The sequence below is a fragment of the Enhydra lutris genome, unplaced genomic scaffold (genome assembly GCF_002288905.1).
Source record: "Enhydra lutris kenyoni isolate GAN:26980312 unplaced genomic scaffold, ASM228890v2 scaffoldscaffold21, whole genome shotgun sequence".
Classification (NCBI taxonomy): domain Eukaryota; kingdom Metazoa; phylum Chordata; class Mammalia; order Carnivora; family Mustelidae; genus Enhydra; species Enhydra lutris.
Window position 1 is genome coordinate 72,858,877 of NW_019154105.1, and position 22,641 is coordinate 72,881,517.

A 22,641-nucleotide genomic window follows, 5' to 3' on the forward strand; every position below is an offset into this window, starting at 1 on the left:
CAGGTGGCTCAGGTGGTTAAACACCCGAGTCTTATTTTCAGCTCGGGTCATGATCTCAGGGTCATGAGACTGAGCCCCATGTTGGGCTCTGTGTTCAGTGGGGAGTCTGCTTGGGATTCTCTCTCCCCCTCTCTTTCTGTCCTTCCTCCCCGTGTACTTGGGTGCGTGCGCACACGCACCCTCACTCTCAAATAAAATAAATACACTCTTTAAATTCATAAAGGCGGAATGCTGGTTGCCAGGGCCTGAAGGAAGAAGGGAATAGAGAGTTATTGTTTGACGGGCATAGAGTTTCAATCTTGCAAGATGAAAAGGACTTGGTGATAGGTGGTGGAGATGGTTTCACAACAGCATGGATGTACTTAATAACACTAAACTGTACACTTATGGTTAAGGTGCTAAATTTTATGTTATGGATATTTTACCACAGTTAGACCTCTCCACAATTTTTCATTTGTCCCTGTTTCCTGCAGGCCAACCTCTCCCGCTCTCTGATTTCTCTTCACGTTCAAACACACTCAAGACTTCCTTTTCCCAGGAAAAAAACTTTACTTCACCTCCTGACATGCCAGCCATGATGTACTTTTCTCCTCTTGCCCTCCCAACCAAGATTTCTTACACAGAAGAGTCAACAGTCAGCATCTTCATTCCTTACCATTTGCTTTTCTTACTGATCAAAAAAACCTGGCCTTCATTTACGGTGTCATTCTAGAATTTGGTTGTCCAATGGAATAGCTACTCATTAAACGTAGCTATCTTAAACTTAATTAAAATTAATGAAATTTAGAAGTCAGTGGCGCTTGTCACATTTCAAGTACTCAAAAGCCACATGCAGCTAGATGCTCATGTATCAGATAGAGGCAGATAGAGAACATCTCCATCATCTCGGGAAGTTCTGCTGGATGGGAAGCACTGTTCTTGAACAAGGTCTCTCAGACTCATGAGAATCACTTTGAGGGCTTGTTAAAACACAGAGCTCAGGCTCCACGATTGGAGCTTCTGATTCAGGAAGTCTGGGGGAACTGGCTAAGAATTTGCATTTCAGCAAGTTCCCAGATGATGCTGATGCTTCTGGATATCCTAGCAGAACCTTCTCTTAGATTCCCAGTGAATTACTCTGATACTAATCTAATGGTCTCTTAGTTCTCGTTTCAGACTGCAACTGACATTACGAAGCTGACCACAAATTCTCTTTTTCTCCCCCCTACTTTCCTGGTGACGTTTTATTTTGATCTCTCACTGTTTCTTTGTCTCTTTGCTGACTTCTGTCATCCAGTTAACAAGACCCATCTCCAACCATGTGCTCACTTCTTAGGGAGGTTTTGCACCTGTGTTGTTTAGGTTTCCTCCTACGTGTGGCTGGATGGCTCTCAAATAAACATTGTTCTATTTCTAAGGCACATCTTCTGATTTGTGGGATAACTGTATTTGGATATAACCCGAGTTGTAACACTGTGATGTTAAAAACAACGCTCCTGTGTCTCTGCCCTCTCTGGCCAATGGGCTGATGCTTCCCAGATGCCTGATAATTGTTGCCATGCATTTCTTTAAGTGATGTTAAGATGCTTGCATGAAGAGCTCCATAGAAATGTCAAGTATTATGTGTACCTGTTCGTTAAATATTCATGCAGTTAGAAAAGTCACCACTACAGTACGTTGAGTAATTTCCTTAATGTCTTTCCTCCTGGTGACCCAACTGTTTTATAGACTTAATCTGCTCAATCCTTTCCATGAGGTATCATAGAGGTCACACAGGAATATGCCCATTTTCAAATTAGGAACTGAGGTGCAGAAAAGTCTAGAAGAGTGACCCGAGTCTCAAAGCTTGTCACACCTCTGCCAAGGAGCGCCAGCTTCTGTGCATCACTCGCAGGCTAAGCCCCAACTCTCTTGTAAAGCCCCCAACTCCCAGGCAATGCTCCCACTATTAGAGAACACTAAGCTTCTGGATTTAAACAGAAAAAGAAATTGCTAAATGTGATTCAACGCATACTTCGCATAATGCATTTCTGTGACACTTCATAGTAATGAGATAATTACCATGGATACAGTATTAGAGTATACGTATTCTGATAAGTTACAGCTGTAAGAAATCAGTAATGGCCATTAATCATTCCATGTTCATTCTTTACAAATCTCAGACTAGAAGTTAAGCCGCAGAGTTCCAGCAAACCTCAGACAAATGTTATCGTCATCATTTCTGCCATTTAGACGAAGAGTTTATGAATACAGTAGACTCTCCCTAATTTAAACTAATTTGGGCAAACAGCTGCCTGAATTGAGAAAAATCTGAACCGAAGTGTAGTGGTAAATCTGTACTACATGTATATATGTAAAAGTACTAACTGCAATTCAAACGAGACTATCAAACTGTTAGTAAATAAGCATCCTTGGGGAACTACTTTAATTAATATATGAGAAGAGTTCATAATGCATGTATCAATTGTTTATTTAAATTTGAGTCTCTGGAGTGCTTGAGTCCTTGAGACCCATTTCTACCTTAAGTAGGTTAAGCATTCCTACTATTCCCCTTATGATCTTTATTATACCTATTCTTTTACATAGCAAGCTCTTTCTTCGTACATAAGAAGACATATCAGGTTGGCCCTTAGCCAAGTGAGAGCTAAAGGCAAAATGATCAGGAATGGAATGAATCAGGTTTTACTACATAATGTATAGAAACAGCAACAGACACAAACTTTCTCATTCTCTCAAATTTAGGAATTAGTTACATATTTTAGAAAAAGACCACGAGGTTAAGAGGAACTGTGAAATGTTGGTTGGTTCACCTTCCAAGTGTATCCCAATTAACCAGAGGATAAAATTCTTGCCTGCTCGATTTAGAAGGAGTTGTGGACATTATTTTGTCCAGGCTAAAACAGAGTTGGAAATATTCAACTGGTTTCCACGGGACACAAGCTTAGTCATGAGGGAAGTGATTGTAGGACCCAGGGCCCATGACTTGAAGCCTAAAGTTAGGCCCATACCCGTCTGCTTTTTCTAGGTGATAAACGTGGTAGCTGATACCCAGGAAAGGTGGACAGCTGCTCCTTGTAACCTGATCCAGTATCTAATGACCCAAACTGGCTCATTCAGGCTCTTTGTGTAATTTCAGACCATTTATTCAGAATCTTCCTGGTGGAGGTAGAGAAGAGCCACGTACTGTTCTAGAAGTTAACCAGACCGTGGTCCCCAGAATAGGAAAATGGCTGTTGGCTATGTTCAACAAGTGTTAACACATAATGGGAGCCTTTTCCAGTGGACACTTAGGAACAGAATGACAACAGACAACAGGTTGTGAATTTTTTCGAAACCAGGGGTCCTGTGCATCTTTCATATTCTCCGTACCCAGCTCAGCACCTGACCCCAGGCTGACCATCCGAAAATGAAGAATCCTTTTAAATAAACCACGTGATTTACACACTTTTGTTTGAAAGACAATCGTGATTAGGATGTAAGTGGTTTTTGTTTTTGTTTTTTGGTTATTTCAAATTTCCTAAAGCCATGAAACCTGTGCAGAAGAATTTAATGAATTCTTGCTCTCTGACTTAAAATGAGGCTCTTGGTTACTTGGTAACTACTGCCCAAAGTTCAGCTGCCCATCTGAGTTAACAGGGCCTTCCCGAGTGATTTTTGAAAGTGGGTCACTGATTTGAATCCAGAGTCCAAGTAGAGACTCTGTTAGAGCTGGAACAAGCTTTGGAGGTCGGGCAGGCCAGCCCTCTCATTTTGTAATTGAGGAAACAGAGGTCCGGAGAGGTTAAGTAAGTGCGGCCTGATCACATAATTAAGTTTGTTTAGTTGCTGTGCTTTAGTGAGATCTGGAAAGAACCACATGCATATTTTTGCTTTTCAAGTTCCTGACATTTTCTGTTGTGTACACTCAGGGTATTTTTAAATACTGATAAGCATGTGAATGCAGACCTCATTTAGTTAAATCTGGCAGTGTGGGCCGTCTTCAGTGAAATCTATTACATTGCCTTGCTTGATGCCTTTATGTTCAGCTCTTTTCGATTTGCAGTGTTCGATTGGACAAAAGGTAACAAAATATTTATTGCAGTAAAAATCTCCCCTCCCTTTTTTTTATAGTCGGGTAACTTCAAAAATATCCCTGAAGTCATCATTTGTTGTTACAAAAATTTTGCTTCAGAACTCAGACCAAGGTGAAAAAAATTGCGTCCCAGGGGAGTTTTAGAGCGCCCATAACCATGCAAAAGTAGGCACTTGCAGAAAATATTATGCAAACCTAACTGTAGCATTACAATGGAAACCGCATAAATAATGTCTAGATGGCTAGGTAAGAAAGATAAAACCATTGAAATACACACTTTTGACTCCACACTGTTACAGTCCATTGACAGTGCACCACAACGGGAACAGAAAGTTAACAAACTCTGAACCCGTTACAGGCAAAGAAACGGATTGCGTGGGGCATGGGGCTACAGCAGGGAATCCTGACTATCATTCCTTGTTCTTCCTCTGAATTACACTGTGGCCGTAGTGTCTCTATGCCTCGGCTTTCCTTCTCTGTCACTCTCTGAGGTGGGATGGGTTGTCCATGTAAAATAACATTTACACTTAAGCCTCAGGGCATGGTCCTTATTCAACATCTCCTAAATAATAGCACGGCTCTTCTGCCTACATTGAGGTTTTGCTTAGCACACTCTTGGCCAGTAGTTAAGGAGTAAATGTGAAGTGTATTTTGAATTGGGGGTTCAAACTGGGAGACAGACACTTTTTAAAAACTATGTTGTTAAATACCGGACCCAATAGCAGTTGTCGAACTACTAGCCTCAAGACCAGATCCGTGTCGTATGGTTTTTTTTGAGTTAAGGATGGACTTAGCCATTTGCATGGTCACCTGTACAGGACTGATACTGAATTGTGCCTTCCCCCAAATTTCACATGGTGGAGCCCTGACCCCCAGTACCTCACAATGTGGCTGTCTTTGGAGATTGGGCCTTTTAAGAGGAGATGAAGTTAAAATGAGGCCATCAGGGTGGACTTTAGTCCAACATGACTATTTTCTCTATGCGGTGGGAAAATTCGGGCCCAGAAAAAGACCTCAGAGATGCACACGCACAGAGGAGAAGCCATGTGAGGACACAGTGACATGGTGGTCATCTGCAAGCCAAGGAGAAAAGCCTCGGCAGAAACCAGACCTGTCAACACACCTTGATTTTGGACTTCCAGGCTCCAGAAGTGTGAGAAAATTAGTCAAGATACCCAGTTTGTGATATTGTGTTATGGCAGGCCTAGCAAACAAATCACTTCAAATATTTTACCTTTCTTTGTTTTAAGATTTTTATTTATTTATTTGAGAGAGAGAGAGCATGAGAGGGGAGAAGGTCAAAGGGAGAAGCAGACTCCCCATGGATCTGGGAGCCCAATGCGGGACTCGATCCCAGGACTCTGGGATCATGACCAGAGCCGAAGGCAGTAGCTTAACCAACTGAGCCACCCAGGCACCCCTCATATATTTTACCTTTTGCAACCAACTTCTATCACCATGAAATCTGAAGTTTGCAGTACAAGTGACATTTTTTTTTCCCATTGCCTCCCCAAGCCTTCTGGATGAAGTTCAGATGTCATAATAGGGCAGACAAGCCGATCTGTTTGGCTCTTACTTCCCCAGTCTCTTCCCCTTGTACCCTGGCTCAAGCCAGACATAACTATTTGAGGTTTTACTTAGAAGCCACACCTTTTCTCCTCTGGCTTCTTACCACATGGTGAGTCCAAAGTCTCAGTTTCCATTTCAGTCCCTCCAGGACTGAAGGCTGCCCCTCCTTTGGACTTCCATAGCACTGGTACCTACTACAAATGACCTTGTTCCTCCTCCTCTGGTTTTCTTTCCCCTCCACTCTGAAAGCTCTTGAGGTCAGACACGAATCTTTTTCACTAGTGTGTCCTAGTGTCTGATACAGAACCGGACACACAGTAGGTAGTCTATCAGTTGAATCAAAGCATGCGCAATTTTGTGCAAGACAGAATAGTTATGGAGGGCCTAACCTATGGAAGACGTGGAGAGGACAGAGATAGGTTTAAACCAGATTATTCATTGTATTCGCTTGTTAGGACTGCCTTCACAAAGTAGCACACACGTTGGGTGGCTAAGACAGTAGATACATGTTTCCTCACCAGGTCTGGAAGCTGGAAGTCCAAGGTCAAGCTGTCCGCAGGGTTGGTTCCCTAAGGCCTTTCTCCTTGGCTTGTAGCTGGCTGTCTTTTTTGTGTGGCTTCACATGGTCTTCCCTCTGTGTGTATCTTTGTTGTAATTTCTTCTTCCTATAAGGACACAAGTCAGATTGGGTTAAGGACCACCCTAATGAACTCATTTTAATGTAATGACCCCCATTTTTAAAAAGCTTTATTTATTTATTTATTTATTTATTTATTTATTTATTTATTTATTTATTTTTTTAGAGAGGTGGGGCAGAGGGAGAGAGTCCTCAAGCAGGCTCCCCGCTGAGTGTGGAACCTGACACAGGGCTCCATTCCTCGACCCTGAGATCATGAGATCATGAGATCATGACCTGAGCTGGATTAAGAGTCACACGCTCAACTGACAGAACCACCCAGGTGGCCCTAACTTAATTACCTCTTTAAGACCCTATCTCCAAGGGCGCCTGGATGGCTCAGTGGGTTAAAGCCTCTGCCTTCAGTTCAGGTCATGATCCCAGGGTCCTGGGATCGAGCCCCACATTGGGCTCTCTGCTCAGCAGGGAGCCTGCTTCCTCCTCTCTCTGTGGCTGCCTCTCTGCCTACTTGTGATCTCTGTCAAATAAATAAATAAATAAATCTTTAAAAAAAAAAAAAAAAACTATCTCCAGACATAGTCACATTCTGAAGTGTACTGAGGTTAGAGCTTCAGCACGTGCATTTGGGGAGGGCACAATTCAGCTTGTATCATTAGTCACGAGCACTGGCTTCACAGATGTTTGCCACTTGGGGTACTCCTGTGGTGAATGTAGACTACTACATTGCTGACTCCTTTGGAGAGTTCTTTGCCATAGAGGTTTGGTAATAAGTGTACATTTTCATCAAGAAAGGGGAATTTTGGAGTTGATTGTTGTTTTTAGGGATTGGAGTGGGTGATTGGAAACATTGGGAAATCCACATCCCCAAGAACAGAGTAAAAGCCCAGGGGACTAAAGTAATAAAAACCCTTGCGGATCTGATGGTGATTGCCGACATTGCCATCCTCACTGGAAGTCCCCGTTCTGAAACGGCCGGTACTTGGTTAACCCCAGGAAATTTGGTGGTTACGTGTCCAGTTCCTACCCAAACACAGGGACCGAAGGTTTTACTCTTATCTTCACTGTTCACTGACTTTCAAGACTGGGAGAACTCTGTGGAACATAGTCAAGTCTGGTCTTTGAGCTTCAGGTTGGACCTAGAGGATTTACACGTCTACCCTTTAAAGGGCTAAGAGAAGGTCTGTCCGGGCTTGGCCTTGGTCACTCCCTGTATGTAATTGAAATTGCTGCCCACAGAAGTCAGAGTGAGTTTGTAAGGAAGAGGCTGTGTAAGTGACTCTGACTGTTGCTATAACAACAGGACCTTGGTCTAATTTCTTTTGAAAAATGAATTTCAGCTGGTGGGATGAAGCCGAGCAGCTTCTTGGCCCCGCCGCCAGCCTGCAGAGCTCAGCTGCTTACGGATCGAGTGCACAGTGCTGCCCATGCTGCCCCCCGCTTGAACATTTTCAGAGCCAGTTAAATCACATCTACGTTTACCCGAATGTGAGAGTGTACCTGTGTGTGTGTGTGTGTGTGTACATCTTCACCCATGGGTGATTTGTCTGGAAAGAAAAATTCTCTAGTTCTGCCTTGTCTCCTATTCGTGAACAAAAGTTATTCCAAAGACATGTAAATAATGGGAATCCCCTTGCTGGTAAATCAAGGCAGGTCCCGTAGCTTTCAGTTTTGGAGTAAAAGCCTGCTGTTTGGAACGGAGGTCTGGGGGTCACACAGTGCCTAGAAATAAAAATAATGTCCTGTTCGCTCCCTGGCTGAGATGGGGGGGGGGGGGGGGGGGGGGGGAGATGGGATGTAGACGGAAGAAGTTGAGAATTCTCTTCTAGGGGATATCTTCTAGCTGGGCTTTATGCAAACTACACCACACCAGAAAGAGCAATGTCTGACCTCTTTGAAGGAAGCAAGAGGCTTTTTATAGACTAGGCAATCTTATTTCAATACTTTGGTTTTCCAAAGGGAGATAAACATGTGCTAGGATTGTATTGGAAAACGGTGTCAGGTGTGGGTACTGTGGGCTATTTGCTTCCCCCAAGCCAGGTGCAGGACCTAAGCACCATTGAGCAAACCCCGTCTCCTGGAAGGGGCTAAAGACTAAAATGAGAATTTCTTGTTGAAAAGAAGGGACATTTTGAGTAAACAGTGCAATAAAAATATTCTTGATTTTTACCCAAGGGAGAGAAAAGTACCGAGCCTCCCTGAAGCATTCCTCCTTCCCTCCTTCCTCCTCCCAGAGAATAAACAAATCAAAATCTTGTGTGTTTCGTCCAAACATGCCCGTTCTTGGGTCTGTGTTGTTGGTGTAAGTCTCCAGCTGTGAATGATGCAGATAAGATCTGATCTTTTCATTTGCCCTCTTCCTCCCTATGGTTTTTTCTCCTTCCTCACCAACCTCCTTCACAGTCATTTCTTTACAGCTCTAAATAAAATCCCATTAGGAATTTCAGATTGTAATACGAGGTCACGCATGTAGGCATGTTTGAATACATAACGTATGCGTGACTTCTAGTAAGAAATGGCAGAGACATTCCTAAGAAAATCGTTTCTTGTCCTTAGAAATAAATGCAATGTAATACGTGTACGTGTGTTTATGTATATGAAAAGACAGAGCCGTTGGGGGTTCAGACTGTGGAATCTGATGGCAACCACGGATCTCAGAGGAGCTTTTCTGACAGAGCGCTACCAAGGAAAGGAAGCTGCCACTGGGATGCACACATTGGCTCCCTCCCGAAGTTTTCAGGGCTGCCGCTCTCATCACTTCTCAAACACATGCTACATTTGCAAAGGAACATCTTCCTTCCCTCAGAGAGGAGCACAACGCTTTTCTGTGAATCAGGCAGAACTGGCTGGGAGACGTGAACACATCCTCCTCAGACCATCACGACATGGGTGTCTGAAACCCTTTCCCAGAATTTCTCAGCAAGGTTTGCTCATATTTAATCGGGATGGGAGTCTTCAGATGCAAAACAACAGAGTAGGTGAAAACAAGTGCGGCTGAGAACGGGCTCTGCTCTGCGCCCTGGGACAAATTACTAGCCTCTCTGAGCCCATTCCTCGTCCATCACAGAGCTGTTGTGAGGTTTAATCAAGGTAATATATGTGAAGTGCTTAGCTTAAGGCCTGGTACAGGGTAAGCTCTCAGTCAATTAGAATATTAAATGACAAGTTTATCTTGAAACATTTAGTAAGCAGTGAATCAAATTCTCTGGCAAAAACTTAGAAGTTTAGAGCTTTCAGGGTACCTGGGTGGTTCAGTCAGTTAAGCATCTGCCTTGGGCTCAGGTCAGGATCCTGGCATCCTGGAATAGAGCCCCATGTCAGGCTCCCTGCTCAGCGGGAAGTCTGCTTCTCCCTCTCCCCTTCCCTCTGCTCCTTCTCTCTCAGTCTCAAATAAATAAATAAAATCTTTTTTAAAAAAGTTTAGAGCTTTCTATTGAAAGCTATGTAAGGAGATTTGAAAATCATATAACCTTGGCATTTGCGGAGAGAACAGTCTCGGTTTTTAACAAGTTAATAATAACATGTTAATAACTTTTGAAGCACCAATTTGAACTACATGTATGAAGCTTGTGAAAAATGTTATAACTTCAGATATAAAAAGTACACAGGATTCGTGTGACTTGTGACGAAAATATAATTTATTCATTCCATTGAGAGAAAGCCAAGAGCCTGTGTGAACATTTATGTGTTTGGAAGTATGGAGATTGGAGAGCTTGAGACTTAGCGTTTCTAAATGTCAAGGGCCTCACTGCCACTGCTGCTGATGTCTTATGATCCACTCTCAATACACTGTACATTTAGGTGCTTATTACATGTTTAAGAATAACTAAAGGATAGGGGGCGCCTGGGTGACTCAGTCGTTAAGCGTCTGCCTTCCCGTTCAGGTCGTGATCCCAGGGTCCTAGGATCGAGCCCCATGGCAGACTTCTCTGCTCAGCCTGGAGTCTGGTGCTCCCTCTTCCTTTGCCTCTCCCCATTCGTTCTCTCTCTCTCTCTCTCTCTCAAATAAATAAATAAGATCATAAAAAAAAAGAAGAAGAAGAAGTAGAAGAACTGAAGGATAAAAGCATACCTAAAAATCCAGACACACACACAAAAATTGCTTTTAAAAAGTACCCTACTCTGGCACCTCACAGCTAAAATTGGGTGAGCCTCCGTGCTTCAAACACTGAAGAGAGGTACAATCACTCTCAGGTACACCTAAGACTACTTGGAAATGGCGTTTTAAATCTGACTCATAGGAGAAAGGAGCAAGATCATGGTCATTTCTAAAAATAACCTCAAAGTCCCCCAGAATGTTCTGAATGGCCCTGTTCCCTTGAGCTGGAGACTGAGCAGTGCCCCAGCATTCCCTTGGGCATTTGTGGCTGAGGTTACAGATACGGACCAGGAGGGTGAGGCCCTTTTAAAGATGATTCTTTTCCCCCTGGGCATTTCAGAATGGGGATTTCTAACTGCCTGTTGCTGACATTCCCTCCAGAGACCCAACATTTCCCACTGATCAGATCCAAAGAAGTTGCGTCCTGGGATGGTCACAAGTAGAGGTTTTTAACTCTTGGGTCTCAGGGAAATAACGTGTGTGTGTGTGTGTGTGTGTGTGTGTGTGTGTATTTTGCATATGACTTATTATGTAGTAAATTTGTTTTCTTTCTAAAATAATGTTAGAAGTATGTAAGGCTGATGAGGAAGCCTTCAGGAGTTGTGATAAGATTTTTTCTTTTTGTGTTGCTCTGCCCTTTACATAGATCTCCTTTAAAAAAAAAAAAAAAAAGGTACTCAACTTTTGTCAATACATGTCTGACATGTGTTTACTTTCAGATGTGGTCTTTGTTCTTAGGACCAAATCTATCCCCCAGCACCTGGTGCATGGGTACACAGCATGCCTTCCATTCATTTGGATGAAAGCAAGGGGAAGTATATGTATAATGTGGAGAGAGAAAATGGTCCAGGATATTACTTTGCTCTGAGAAACCTAAAATGTAAAAAATAAACATTTTCATGAAAAGTCTTATAGAAATCCAGCAGGTTTCTCCAGAATCCCGGGTCCTCTGAGGTTTGAACTAAAACAAGCGCGAGTGTTGTTTCTTAGTCCTGTTTGTGAGCTGTCCCAGAGTATCACCAATTAACTCAGGAACATTTTACATGGACACTGGGTTTGTGTGTGTATGTATATTTTTTAAAAAATCACACCAACAACTTCAGAATGTCAGAACTCCCAACAGAATTCTTATTCTAGATCAGAATTCCTAAAAACTAGGGATCCTGGACCAATTACCTCAGAGGAATCAAGGTTTTTATTAAATTTCTTTAGATACGCTGTGCCTCCAACCTGTGTCCCACTCTGGGTCCCACCTTGAGCTACTAAATCAAAAACTGTGGAAATGGGACTGAGAATTCTGCATTTTTAACAGCTCTCCAGGTCTCTTTAGAGTTGGATAATGAATGGTCTAGAACACTGAACTTCTAAATAAACCTCAAAAAATCCTTTCTAAGGGTGCCTAAATCTGGAAGACAGTTGTGGAAGCGTTTTTGCACACTGTACATACTCTAATAATTAAAATACCTAACATGAGTATTCTGGGTCACTCTTCAGACCTATTCATGTGTTCATAAGCTTATTATCTGCTGGTAGAATGGGAAGCATACCCGTATGAAAACTGATACAGTGAGTCATCTTCTAGTTTGATTGGAGCTGATCAAAATGACCAAAATGTGCTCTTTGAGCCTCTAAATTAGTTATAGCATCTGCAAACTGAAATTCCAATTCATCTTCAAGTCCTGGGAAATGGCTGTATCTCTAATATGGTGAAGAAAGTTCACTCATGGTGTTGGTTGGTGAGTGAGAATCACTTAAAGCCTTTGTATGGAAATTCAAAATTCAGATATGAAAATATCCAGCATTTTGAGTTGAAACACTTGTCAAAGCATCTGACCTTGGTAACAGCACATGACGTCTGTGGGTTTCAGTTTAAGTTTTCCTTTGCACGATTCTCTTCCTGTGCTCTCTGGTTCTCTATACAGGTTCCCAGAATCTTTAAGAGTTCTCAAAAATATTGAGGAGGGGACAGCTCACAAGCCCTTTCCAGCATCTTAAAGGAACTAAAATAAACTGGACATTTACTCAATAGTCATGAAAACACTAGGCAGACCAACATTTTCATTTCATTTTATGGATAATTCCATAAATTCACTGTGGTCATTTGAGAGAGAGCCTTAGCGGTCATTGTTATGTACAGTCGCATGAAGAAACAGGAAAGCGGTTGGAGGATGTGTATGAGAATGCCATGCTCCTGACCCTGGACTTGTGGGAGGGGCTGTGCAGGGTTGACTGTAGAGAAGATAATGTCTAAACTGAATTGGGAAGGACAAATAGATTTGGTCAGGTGAAGAAGTTGGATAAGAGGGTATGTAACCTATGCAAAGTCCCAGAGAGACAGAGAATAAACACCATATGTCCCGAGAACTGCAAATAATTACGTGTAGCCGGAGATTTTGAGTTGATTGGCACTGGGGGCTGGGGACAGGTGGAAGGGAAGAAGCTTAGAGGTGTTAGTTAAGACAGGGGAGGTAAGTAAGCAGAGATGAGGATCGAGTTGCAGAGGGCCTCTGTGCTGAATTTAGGTGATGCTGAAGACAGAAAAATGTCAGGTGAGGAATGGGCATGACCTGGTTCACACTTTATAAAGAAAGTTTACAGGCTCAGTGCAGAGAATCGGTCTGGAGGGGAGCGAGCAAGGCTGGGGCAGAGAGAGTCATTCGGAAGCTGCTGCAAAAATCACGAGAAGTGTTGACGATCTGAACGAACGCAGTGGCATTGGGGGGTGGAAGATGAAAATAAAATTCGTAGATGGTAAGAACAGATAGTTCCTGAGGTTTAATTGGGTGTGGGTGGTGGGGAGAGGATGGGATCAGGGATGATTCCTGAAAACAGTACGAGAGAGCGTTCTGACGATCAGCGTCGGAGTCCAGTGCCAGGGAGGACGGCACAGCCAGGATTTTCCACCCCAGGTGAGGGTGCGGTGTGGGCTCTGAAGTCAGGCCTGAGTCTGAATTTGAACCTGAGTTGAGCCCCCTTCCACTTTTCCCTACCGCCCCCCTACCTGGGCTCTGTCATTTTGTAATCGCGCATAATGTCACTATGCCTGAGGTTCCTTCTCCATAAGATAGTTATAATAAACCCTACTTTTTACAAGCATTAGGCATAGGAGGCAGGAATCTGATGGCTTACCCCAATGGCTTTCATCTTAAAGGGCTTCATTATTAATAGTAGTGTCATTTTCTTTACTCCCAGGCTCCGCGACCTGCCCAATTTCATACAAAATTAAGGACGAGGCAATATGAGGTTTTTGTTTTGTTTTGTTTTGTTTTATCTTACTAGCGCTGCTAAAAGCCGAAAGGCAGAAAGAATCTCTTTTCCATGGATATGCTGACCCAGGGGCCCCCTAAGAAACCCCTCCGTGTCAGCAGAGGCCTGGTAACCCTAGCTAGGGAACTCATCCCTGTTGTGGGTATTATCTACCTCTCCCCATTCCACCTTCTCCAAAACACTGACCTTTTCCCCATTGAGCGGGAAGACCAGCACATGACCTGTCCCCAAGGTTTCATAGGAGGATAAAATATGATCCTGGGTGAAAGTGCTTTATAACCCCAAAGGCAAAGCTATTCTTCTTATTACTGCTGCAAGTGTCCTATCAGCCCTCCCAAACCGTTCTGTCTCTCTCCGCCTCCCAATTTCTTCCTGTGTCTCTCAGTTCCTCTCTCCCCCTACTTCCATCCCCCCTTTCTGTCTGTCTGTCTCTGTCTCCCACATGCATATACACACACATGACGGTTTCACAGAAACACATGCTATCAAGCCACGCTGTAGATGAGAGACTTATGCCGAAGCCATTCTGGAGGACTTGTTTCCGTCAGAGGAACTGACACGTGACAGCGGCCCATATTGTCACAGGCATGGGATGCACAGCGTACTTCAGGCCCTGGCGCCATAGCCTCCCTTCATGGGAGAAAACATTTACACGTAATAATAGTAATACAGGAACAAGGGAGCTGATGCTCAAGAAAGAGTTTCTGTGATTCTTCCACAGGGGCACAAATCACACTAAGAAGCTTCCAGCTTTGTAAGGCAGAAGGACCTGGGACTTCCACAAGAGGAAGCCACTTGGGACGAGACTCTTACCTGAGTCCGTGGGTGGTCAGGGCTCACGAGGATACCCCTCTCTTCAGTCGGCTGTCCTGCTCACTGAGCAGAGCTCTCAAGAGTTCCTCGGCCTTCTCAAGCTCACAGGTTCTGTCTCTTCCTGCCGATTCGCCTTCTGTCTTCCAAGAGGGACATGAGAGAATTCGACTCACAGACCAGCCTCCTGTAGAGCAGATGATGATGAGACAGACAGTAGGGATGCTAAGATTGCTCTAACTATTTTGGACACAGCTAGACAAAACATAAAACCACAACATAGCATATTTGATGACGTCTTTCTTATATTTCCAAATGTTGTATGTCAGGATACTGGCTCAAGGAGCCAGCAGTGGAGAATGTGAGGCCCTCAAGGGGAAGGAAATACTCAGCAGCTCCATTCAGGTCACATGCTGAAAATGCATTCGATTTGAACCTCCACGACCTAGTGCTACTCTACAATCTAGAACACGAATGCATTAGCGCTCAAACTTAAGTTTGAATGGCAAATTTCATTTTTGTTGTCCATATTAAAAAAACAAACAAAAAAAACTATACCAGATGCTTGGAAAATGTGAGGATTTTTGCAAGCTAAAGAAGGAACAGAAATATCATCCTTCTACCTACCTGTAGTTTGAAGATTCAGGAAGTAATTGATCTCACTTGCAGTTGGAACTACCGGTATCACCGAATTTTAAAGATAACAATAGCTAAGGCTTACCATGGAGGCTTACCAGGTACCAGGCATGAAGCTAAGTGTTGTCCATATTACTGCATTTAAGCTCGTTCTTGCACTAACTCTATAAGCTAGACATTATTAACCCATTTTGCAGATGAGGAAACCAAAACGGAGGAGAAGTGAAGTAAGTTTTCCAGGTTCCATTCATTCAAAAGACAGTGATTGACTATCAACTCTGCACTACTGGGGACCCAGTAGTGAACAAAACAGAAAAATCCCTTCCCTCATGTAACTCACTTTCTAATGGAGGGGTTCACAGCTAACATGTATTAAGTACCAGACAACATTTATATGTATTAATTCTTAGTGGGGGCGGGGGTGGTCTCGGGTTTGACCCCAGGCATTGTAACTACAGAGCCAGGGCTCCTGTTTCTTTCTGTATTACTGCCCAGTATGCCTCACCCAGGTAGGCTCCCTCAGCTGGGAAGAGGTGAAACTTGGGGTCTCCAGCTAGACCTGTCCTTCAGCATGGTCTCAGGCACCACTCTTTTACAGAGAAACAAACAGACCACTTGTCTTTATTTCCCCATCCTGCCCCATCTATTTCACAGCCAAAAACAGAATCATGGACCTGAACTTTCTAAAATAAAGTCAGGTTCATTTTTAAAATATATATTTTTTAACATCACTTCAGATGGTGCCAAGGGCCCCAGATCTTCTCTTCTTTAAGGACTGAAGCTATGATATTTGAACTTGCTGCTGTGCATTGGAGCTACATTCAGGTATCTGCCATACTTGTGTTCAGAACCACAGTTCCCAGGGCTGTTCAATAAATAACAAAATTTTCTAACAGTTTCCACCTCATACGATGGATCGAACCGGTTATCTTCTTTGAAGTCAAATGCCAGTGTGTCCCGGTGAGGCCTTTGTTTTCGGCAAGGCTGGGGTTCTACCAAGTGACTGCAGACAGTGTTTGGTGTTGTGATTGAAAATATAAGATTGAGGAGCAAGCATGAGACTGGTTTTCACTCAAGGACTTTTTCTGTTGACTTTGGAAGTGGAATTCTCTAGTTATGAGAGAACAGCAATAAAGTGGCCCTGCGTAGAATCCCCCACATCATCTGCGGATTGGTTTTATTATAGGTAGGACTCCTTGAGAGCCTTGGCGGTTCCACGTGGGAGCGCTGAAGAACAGGGTCAGGGGGAATTCTGCTCCTCTCTTCCTTTGCTTCTGTGGTGCACTGTGCCTTTGCTGGAATAGGAGAGTGCCTACATGGACAACCGCTCTGCCTCTTCTCTGCTCCCCGTGTCCTCCTGCCTTCCGCCTTCCACTCTGTGAAGTTACTAACCGCCCCCTTCTAACCTGAGTTAGTCTTCCTTGGTCATTCGGCAGGCACTCCCTCAGTACCTACCCGGTGCTAAGCTCCTTGACCGGAGCCCCACACACTGGCCCCTGTCCGGCAGAAAGGAAGGGGGCAGACGGATGAATTAGGTTCATAGTTAATAAATCCATAGAGTTAACAAGAGTTTCTTAACTGGACTTATCTGAGAAGTCCAGTTATGTGGACACAACATTCCACATGCTCCAGGGTTAGAGTTTCCATTACCAGTGAACCTCAGTTTCTAGGTCTTAGTTAAGTTCCAGTGGTGAATATTCCCACAGAACAGGAAAGTAAAGGCACCACAGCCTGCGGACTCCTGCTGCACAAGTTCCCCACCGGGGAGGTCTGGGTCCACTTTGACCTGCTATCTTTTGAGCAAAAAACTCTCTTGTAGCCTCAGGGATCTGCCCAAAAGGCTGGGTGGTGGTGCTTTGCCTGAGCTAGAGGAGCATCACACAGCTTCATCCATCACAGGTCTTGCACACCGGGGTCCTCTATTTGATTGCACGCTTGTTGCTAGCAATCTATGCAAACATGAGCTTTCCTATAAATAAGCCGGATGCACATGCGCATATGTACACACACACACACACACACACACACACACAAAGTCAGGTATTCCTCATGGTCGGTGGGGCTGCCTCCTGCTCTGATTAAAACTCACCTCTTTCAACTCCTGAATTAGACCATAGAATTAATCATTCAGTTTGCCATTATTTATTAACTGCAGCTATGAACCCGAACACTAGATGGGGCCCCCATTGGTACGCGGTAAGCAAATCAGTCAGAGCCTTCTTGGAGCTCACTAAAGAGACACCCAAGAAACTGCCCCAAAGTATGGCAGGAGCTCTAATGGGGAAGTGGAATGTGCTGGAAAAACTTATTCCAGGATATCCAACCCAGTATAGGCAGGTCAAAGAAGGTACCTGTTGTAGCTGGAGTGGGGAAGGGTTGTAAGAAGATTTCCTAGAGGAAGGGAAGTCTACGATACAATCTGAAGGATGGGTAGCTGTTAACCCGAGGGTGGGGAGAAGTTTGTTCCAAGAAAAGAAAACAACACAGACAATGCTCTGGAGGTGGGAGGAAGCTTGGCACATCTACGAAACTGAAAAACTTTCAAGGGAGTTGATAGAAAATGTTTGGCAGGGGACAAGGAGGTAACGCTGAACAGAGATGCCAGATGAGCCCAGAATGATGAGCAGAAACCAGGTGAAGCAGGCTCAGATTGGATTTCAAACCAAAGGCAATGGAAACCATTACAGAGTTATGAACAGGAAAAGCTAGATATTTCTTGAAAGAGCTGGCAGCATAGAGAATAGATTGTTGGAGAGCAAAGCAATGGATACAGGAACAGATGAAAGAGTAATGGAGGATGAATGGAGGCAAGGCAAAGAGGCTGGTTAGAAGTACTGCAACAATCTAGCCAGATAAAATGGTATCCTGGCCTCGGATAGTGGCAGTGAGGTTGGAGTTGAGTGGGTATATTAGAGGGATATGTTAGATGTGGAATCCATAGGACCTGGTGGTTGGTGATGGGAGACATTTTGAGAAGAAAGCTCAGGTTTCCGGTTTGGGTAAGTGAGTAGATATTGAGTAGGGAACTGGGTAGATGCTGAGATCATGAGGATCATGTTTGATAATGAGCTTACTGTTGAGACATGCTGAGTTTTACATGCTTATGAAACATCCAGGAAGAGGATGCTGAGGTAGTAGACCTCCACACGGAAGACTGGACTGGGTACATTGCTAACAGGGTCATCAGCCTAGAGAAGATGGTTGAAGCTGTTGAACTGGCGGTAATCACGTAGGCAAGCACGTAGAGTGGGCAGGAACAAAAGCTGACAAGCAAACAATGAGGAATCCGTCATTTAGAAAGAACGAAGACCACACATGACCCTGAGAAAGAGCAGACAGAGAGAAAGAAGGAAATCCAGGAATATGTGATAGCATGGAAAACAATGGAAGCATGCTTTTAGAGCAGAGCAGGCTGCATCACGAGGTGCTGGGCGGTCAAGTAAATAAGAACTGAAGAGAAGTTGTGGGTTATGTCAACCGTTAGTCTTCATTTCTGCACTATTCAGTAAACGTTAAATTCCATATGCTTAGAGGATTTTTAGTGTTTTTAAAAATATTGTTGATTTAATTCCTTGATGTCTTCAGCTAAGAGGTGAGAAAAGTTACAATAGGTATTAACATCTTTCTCAAGTATAACACATTTGGGGACAAGTCTCACATTTTGCGTTGCTTTGGAAAATAATAATGGATGATTCTCAGCTGTTAAGAGAAGTACTGCCTTTAACTGTCTTTTTTCCTTTGTTCCCCACCCTCCAATCTTTATTTTGTTTTCTATCTCTTAGCCTCATGAGCCCTTCTTTTGGATAAACCTTTTCCCACAGAATTTGAAGCCTGGCCACTCTTGAAATTAGACGTAGGACTTCTTTCCCATGTGTGATAAAGCATTTAAAAGTTAGTTCACAGCAGTCGTGCATCACCTTGCTCAAATAGTGAATGATGACTTGGAAATTTACTCACCCTCTTTACTTTTTCTTTCTCAGCTCCAAGAGACTGTGAAAAGGAAGTTGGAAGGAGCTCGATCACCACTTAATGGAGACCAGCAGAATGGTGCTTGCGATGGGAGTTTTTCTCCAACGAGCAAGAGAATACGAAAGGACATTCCTACAGGAATGGAAACCATCAACATGCCACTGCCTTCAGCTTCTCCTCTTCACCAACTTGACCTGAAGCCTTCTTTGCCCTTGCAGAATAGTGGAACTCACACTCCTGGGCTTCTAGAAGATCTAAGTAAGAATGGTAGGCTTCCGGAGATCAAACTTCCGGTCAACGGTTGCAGTGACCTGGAGGACAGCTTCACCATCCTGCAGGGCAAGGACCTCAAACAAGAGCCTCTAGATGACCCTACTTGCATAGACACATCAGAAACATCTCTTTCAAATCAGAACAAGCTATTCTCAGACATTAACCTGAATGATCAGGAGTGGCAAGAGTTAATCGATGAGTTGGCCAACACGGTTCCTGAAGATGACATACAGGACTTGTTCAACGAAGACTTTGAGGAGAAGAAGGAGCCTGAATTCTCACAGCCGGCGACGGAGACCCCTCTCTCCCAGGAGAGCGCCAGCGTGAAGAGCGACCCCTCTCACTCTCCTTTTGCACACGTCTCCATGGGCTCTCCCCAAGCGAGGCCCTCCTCTTCCGGCCCTCCCTTTTCTACCGTCTCCACGGCCACGAGTTTACCTTCTGTGGCCAGCACTCCCGCAGCTCCAAACCCTGCCAGCTCACCAGCAAACTGCGCTGTCCCGTCCCCTCAGACCCCGAACCAAGCCCACACTCCAGGCCAAGCCCCACCGCGGCCTGGGAACGGTTATCTCCTTAATCCCGTAGCAGTGCCCGTGGCCGGTCCCGCAGCTGGCCCCGTGGCTGTGGCCAGCTCCGACCTGTCCCCAGCGGAGCAGCTCAAGCAGATGGCCGTGCAGCAGCAACAGAGGGCCAAACTCATGCAACAGAAGCAGCAGCAGCAGCAGCAGCAACACTCAAACCAGACTTCCAGTTGGTCTCCCTTAGGGCCCCCGTCCAGCCCCTACGGAGCAGCTTTCGCTGCGGAAAAACCAAATAGCCCAATGATGTACCCCCAAGCCTTTAACAACCAAAACCCCATAGTGCCTCCCATGGCCAACAACCTGCAGAAGACGACAATGAATAACTACCTCCCGCAGAACCACATGAATATGATCAATCAGCAGCCAAATAACTTGGGTACCAACTCCTTAAGCAAACAGCACAATATTCTCACCTACGGCAACACTAAGCCTCTGACCCATTTTAATGCAGACTTGAGTCAGAGGATGACCCCCCCGATGGCCAACCCCAACAAAAACCCTTTGATGCCCTACATCCAGCAGCCGCCGCCCCCACCACCCCCGCCACAGCAGCCGCCACCCCCGCCCCCGCCGCCGCCACAGCTCCAAGCTCCCCGGGGGCACCTGAGTGAGGAGCAGAAGCGCATGCTTCTCATGAAGCAGAAAGGAGTGATGACTCAGCCCATGGCTTACGCTGCGCTTGCATCCCACGGTCAGGTAAGTGTGAAAGTGAGCGGCACCTTGAGCAGCGCTGGTGGTGCATTTCAGGCCCGGCATGGGGGACTCTGCGCGCTCCCGTGGCGGCGGCCTTTCGTTACCTGCGTGCGGAATCCTTCCCGTGTAGCCTCTCGGCTTTGGCCAGGCTTAGGTTTTGGTTTGGTTTGGTTTCTCCCTTTCTCCTACGAGATGGAAAAGGTTGGTATCATAGACTTTCCTGTCTTTGAATGCGAATCAAACTTCTATTATTGCTGCCAGCAGATAAAGAAGCAGAAATGACGATCAAGTTCTCACTCGAGAGAGGCAGGCCATAGAGGTCACAGGGTAAAACGTGCTGCTCCTTCTGTGGCTTCTCTCCCAGGTCATAGAGGCTTAGCCTCAGGGTGGGAGCGAGAGTGGAGTGTTTAGGGATCTCCGCAGCAGTTTCATAAGGCCCTAAACCACCTCCGCCTTATCTGACTGAATTGTGAATAATGGAGCTGTGGATTCTCGATGGTTAAATGTGGGAGCGTTGTCTGTAGTTTCAAAGTGAAGGATAGATTTCTGTAGGACCATTCCGCGCTTAAGCATTGGCTGCGGGACTAGCACAATTAGAAGTTGTTTCAACGTGGCATGACTAGGGAGTGCAATAAAGCCTTCCCGATGCATTCAGCTCTCATTCAGGAAAAGCTAATAGTGGATATATCTTAGTGCTGGATCAAAATAAATTCTACTCTGTCCCTCTGTCTTTCTTCAGGACATCCTGGTTTAGGGATGTAGGGCCCTCAGTGATTTATGGGGAAGATGAGCGGCAACCTGTTGGGGTGTGAATCCTTACTGACAAGCATTCAGTCCCCTCATCCTCCCCCCACCCCCAGCAAGCTGCTTATCTACCTTGCAGGAGTGGGGAAATGCACTGTTCTGCCTTTTCTCCAAACATGGGTGAACTCACCAGAGCCACCCTTTCATTACCAGTGGCTGTGTTGTGCCTCAGTCCTCTCAGGATTCTGACATTTGCGTGGTAGTTGGGAATTTTGCAGAAAATTCTTTGCTGTAAGGGCTTTCACGTGCAAACAGGTTCTAACTAGTGCTGGGGTGTGTGTCCACAGACGATGCGTTAGAAGCCCTGGGAAGTACTATGGGCTGATCTTAGAGCACTGTTTGCATCTCCAGGTTCCGCTGCCCCGCCCTACCCCACCCCCAGAGCTTGACGGGGGCTGTAGAGCAGGAGGTGGTGTTGGCCTGCAGAGACAGGCCTGGGCTCTGTGGCTTGATTCTTGTCCTTCACAGCCTTCCAAGCCCCAAACCTCACAGTGGTGTCTTGTCTTCACATGCCAGCCAGCTCCAAAGAAATTCTGTCTTGAGGAATAAAAATATAGCTTGGTTTACACCAGCTGTAATCAGTAGCTTGGTAGAAAAACAGCACTGAAATGTGAGCTTTTATGTTTTATCTTGGTTTCATTTAAAAAAAAAAAAAAAAGCACCATTGGAAAATGCAACATTTTATACACTTCAATATTAAGTTTCGAAGGAGGCAAAAATACAGGCAACACACAGGGATGTTTGTTGTAGCCCAGACACGTCAGGGCTTTCTTTATGAGATCACAAGCTGTCAGAATGGTCTGTTGGTAATCTTAATACAAATTGTGCTGCTGCATTTGCTGTTTTTCCCGTGAAGTATTTCCTCCGAGCCAGACCAAAGATGATTAATTCCAACTCACAGACTCTGCAGACATGCGGGTGCAGTGTGAACCCGTCCTCACTCCCCACCCTCACTAAATGTCTTTTGAAATTTGCTAACTTGGGACAAAGTTCTTGTCTTTGCTGGAACATGAATTTTAAAGGTACTCATTTCAGGTCCTTATGCTTGCCTAACTACGAGTAACCGAAGCCCTGAGCTGCAGAGGTCATGTTTTGAAAGGACTCAGTCAAGTGTAGAAACAAAAGTGATGGTGTTCTGGATTAAATCTCTGGGCTCCTCCTCTTTTCCTTCCATGTCACGAGGTACTTTCAGGGTGGACAGAATCTGCCTTTTGGAGGCCTTATTAGAAGAATCACTTCTTAACCCCAAAAAGAA

The 22,641-nt window shown here is 44.7% G+C and overlaps 1 protein-coding gene across 1 annotated transcript in view; it reads left to right on the forward strand.

Moving 5' to 3' along the window:
- The window catches only part of LOC111149077 (mastermind like transcriptional coactivator 3), a 398,580-nt gene that overhangs the window by 215,066 nt on the left and 160,873 nt on the right, over positions 1-22,641 (forward strand). The window contains exon 2 of the mRNA XM_022505984.1: positions 19,047-20,585. Within this exon, the coding sequence (XP_022361692.1) occupies positions 19,047-20,585 (1,539 nt within the window). The remainder of the gene's footprint in view (positions 1-19,046; positions 20,586-22,641) is intronic.